General features: G+C 44.7%; 2 protein-coding genes across 3 annotated transcripts in view; one reads left to right on the top strand and one right to left on the bottom strand.

Moving 5' to 3' along the window:
- tmem192 (transmembrane protein 192) overlaps nucleotides 1-1,194 on the top strand; it is a 21,835-nt gene extending 20,641 nt beyond the window's left edge. For both annotated transcript variants that reach the window (XM_054735617.2, XM_070553423.1), the window contains exon 6: nucleotides 602-1,194. In XM_054735617.2, coding sequence (XP_054591592.1) covers nucleotides 602-716 — 115 coding nt within the window. In that variant the 3' untranslated portion in view covers nucleotides 717-1,194. The remainder of the gene's footprint in view (nucleotides 1-601) is intronic.
- An 833-nt stretch (nucleotides 1,195-2,027) lies between these two features.
- Nucleotides 2,028-3,337, bottom strand: apela (apelin receptor early endogenous ligand). Its single transcript, XM_015975860.3, has 3 exons — nucleotides 3,157-3,337; nucleotides 2,406-2,495; nucleotides 2,028-2,159 (listed from the first exon to the last, which is right to left on the bottom strand). Exons 1-2 carry the CDS (start codon nucleotides 3,230-3,232, stop codon nucleotides 2,407-2,409), a joined length of 165 nt encoding a protein of 54 aa, XP_015831346.1. The 5' UTR covers nucleotides 3,233-3,337; the 3' UTR covers nucleotides 2,028-2,159; nucleotide 2,406.
- Nucleotides 3,338-3,588: the final 251 nt, after the last annotated feature.

The following is a 3,588-nucleotide window of genomic DNA, read 5'->3' as shown; positions in this document are numbered from 1 at the left end:
TTTGCTGCTGCTGTTTTCCCACATGGAACAAAATAATCCCAAAGTTACTGTTGCACAAGAAGCGTACATAAAAATGGGCCCTCAGTGCAGATTTAGAATGAAACATTTTTATTCTGATGTGAGTTTTTATTCCAGAAGTCCCATTTTCCTACTGATATAAAGTAGTGGGATGAAGATAAGGATGTGGCTCATGGCTTTTTACCGCCACCAGATGTTTTAACAACTTAACATCTCCTGAAAACGTGCTGAACTGCATTTTATACCAACATCAAAATACTAAACTAATGAATTTCTTCTGTAAAAGTGGAGTTTTGACTCTAAATGGTGACACTAAATGCCATTTATTGTCTTTGGTCATTATATTCTGGTCAGCTTTCTGCCTGTGAACTACAAAAGCACCCTAGATGCTGAAGGCATACCGTTCCAACTGCAACAAGGTTTCTGCTTTTTAATGCAGTATCATCTAAAGTGTTACAGCGTGCTTATGGTGACACCCTAGACCAACAAACATCTGTCTCATGAGATCAAACCACATTTGTAGAGAAGCAGCATCCTGTGAAGTTTAACGTTTCACCCCTGTGTGGTTTTATTTGTGTCTCAGAGGACCGTCCAGCCTGGAGGAGGTGGTGGAGAAGCAGGCCGACCTGATAGAGTACCTGAAGCAGCACAATACGCTGCTGAGCAAGAGGCTGCTCAGTCTCACGGCTCAGCACTAACCGCAGCTTCAGCCCGCTGATGAGGGCCTCCTAAACCTCAGGAGAAAGCACGTGATGATTTTACTGCTTCAGAAGAGCTGAGAGACTCACGTGAGCTGATGCACCTGTACACATGCACTGATCCGCCGCCTCACCTGAGATGGACAGATAACGCCGTAGGGGCGGAGCTAAAAATGGAGGATGTTAAGAGGAAATGGTTTGGAGAAGGAAGGAGTCATGGGTCACAGATCAGAGGTGAGGTTTTCTATCACTCCTCTAACCTCCAGTGACCCGTGGATGCTGCTGCTTTTGTTGCTCTGAAGACAACGGAGTAAAAAGTTCATCTGCCAGAGAGAGAAGCCATCACTGATCTGGGTTGAACCAGTGAGGTTTTATCTGCTGTTTTATTTGTCTGAATGTGTTTTTAGTCTGATCAGTCACTGATTCTTTTGTTCTTGAGGGGGGTGTTAATTGCATTGTAATAAAATTTTCAACATTCCTTTTGTGTGATTTAACCTAATTTAAAGTATGGCTGTGTCACATGAGCTGCTGTTGTTGCTGCAAAGACAAAATACCGGATCTGTCATGGCGTTTGCTCCCCGTTGGGATTCTGGCGTCCATAACTCAACAGGAAGTGTGGCGTTTATGACGGCTGTCTCATGCAGCTGTGAGTCAGAGCTCAGTGGTAACTGAGGTAAAGTCAGGGTAACACCAGCGTCTCTACCTTTAATGAGCTTTAGAGAGTTTGCGCGCATGCAGAGGAACGTTTATCTGCTCATTTTTCATATATTTCTGACACTGATCAAAAAACAAAATAAAATAACATCACACATCTCCAACCACTCCACTTAAACTTAAATCTGACAACTACTTCACTTTAAGTTGGGCCAAACAAACAAAAGTGTCTCACAAACTAGATCTGACTTCTGTGACATCAGTGAGGGGAGAAAGCGCTGGAGTTTGATGTATAAAATGTGCATGGTGTGTAAAAGATGTCATCAGGATAACATCACCGATCATTCCGACATTACATCAGAAGGCCTTCATAAGCCGATAATATCAGACGTCCCTGATTTAGAGTCAACTACATTTCTCCACAAACTAATCTCAAAGTAAATGAAACAACACACACACACACACACACATACACATCTTTATTCAAATGTTTTAAATGTAATTTACTAAACATCTGAAGTGCGTACATACATTATAAACACCGTAGGAATACTGTACAGGCACATCCAGCTCTTTGGTCTCTGAGTTGATGCTCGTTTAAAAGATAAATAACGTCCCGACTCCTCTGGGGTTGAAGATTCAGATTGCATCTTTTTTTTTGTTCATCAGATCTTCATCCACAGCTTCAGGGCCTTTCCTAGGTTTGTCCACCTGGGATTTATTCGTAGCCACAGACGAGCGTTCACATCCACATGTCGATCCTCAGGAGTCCCTCGTTGTACTTTTACCCTGTAATGGATAAAAACAGAACATCATTCAAGTTCAAAACACCAGGAATCATCTGCGATGCCCCTCCACCTCTTTCCTCACTCCTAAAGCTAAAGCTGTTCATCATTAGTAGGATTTATGTCTTCACTCTGCTCTGCATGAACAAATATGTCTGCCACCAATCACACACACCCTCTCAGCCGCCACCTGCCTGCTGTGTAACCTGGCTTTTACTCAGAAACACATGTACGACTGCACACGCCTCACCTCAAGGGAAGGGCACTCTGGAGTGGAGAGGCATGCAGCGTCTGTGAGGACAGTGGTGTCTGTGGTACCGTTTCCTCGGGTTTAGGAAATCTGAAATCAACAAGTGTATTAATGTATAACTCGTCGTGGTTGTGCTTTGATTCCAGGCAGACGTTCGTACCCCCAAATTTGAGCAGAACTTTTGTAGGCCAGCACAGAAACAGCTGGGACACACAGACCGGATCATTTTTAAACGCCCCCCAATAAATCCACTAAAGAGTCCCGTGGTTCACAGGCAGCAAACCGAGCCCAGGAAGGGATAAATGACTGGATGACTTTATGACCCCCCCCCCCCCCCCCCTGGCCACCCGGATCCTTCTATCAGAAACTCCCCACACCTGGAGGAAGGCTCCTTCCACTTTGCTCTGCTGCTCCATGTCATGTTAATAAACCCGTTATTTGCATGGAGTTTTAACACCAGATTAACAAAAGCCCTCCGGAGGACAAAAGGGCTGCCCTGGGGCTGCTGTCCTCTCCACCATCAGCACATCTGCTTCTTTAGATAACCCCTGCCCCCAAAGCACACGGGTAAAAACATTACCTTGGAGTAGGGTTTAATTTTTTTAAGCCCTGTAAAAATTCATATGAATGATTTTTTTTTCAGAGCTCGTCCCAATCGTTATCAAGAAGACTTCAGTGACAGTAAAAGTTTCACCTTCGTTAGTTTTTTCTCACAATCACTTGCCTAAACTACGGGCTTAAGGACGCTTACCTGGCTTGGTGGCGTAGACTGGTGCCAACATAGCTGCAAGCACCAAGATCAGGAAAAGCACGTTAAAAACCTGCATTGCTTCACTGGAGGAAAATGGTAGATTATAATTTTCCTAAATTCTGGGATTTCCTTCCAGTTCAGATTAACTGATGCTGCCCAATTTGTCTTCAGGCCTGTCCTTGTAGTCCAAAGAGCCCACCAAGGTGAGACTCCCGCAGCAGCTCTTTACTGCGGAGAATCAGCAACTCCCACAAGATTGTGTGTGCAGCTGATGGTTGGTTGTCTTCTTCTGAGAGCAAAGGGATAAAGGTGCATCTCCCCCATCTCCTTTATACAGCCTCTAGTGGGAGGGGTGCTCTTCACTCCCTGGTACAGCCCCCACCTTTGGTCCACACACACACACACACACACACACACACACACACACACACA

The sequence above is a fragment of the Nothobranchius furzeri genome, chromosome 7, assembly GCF_043380555.1.
Source record: "Nothobranchius furzeri strain GRZ-AD chromosome 7, NfurGRZ-RIMD1, whole genome shotgun sequence".
In the NCBI taxonomy this organism is placed as follows: Eukaryota; Metazoa; Chordata; class Actinopteri; order Cyprinodontiformes; family Nothobranchiidae; genus Nothobranchius; species Nothobranchius furzeri.
This window is presented reverse-complemented; position numbering and strand designations above follow the sequence as displayed.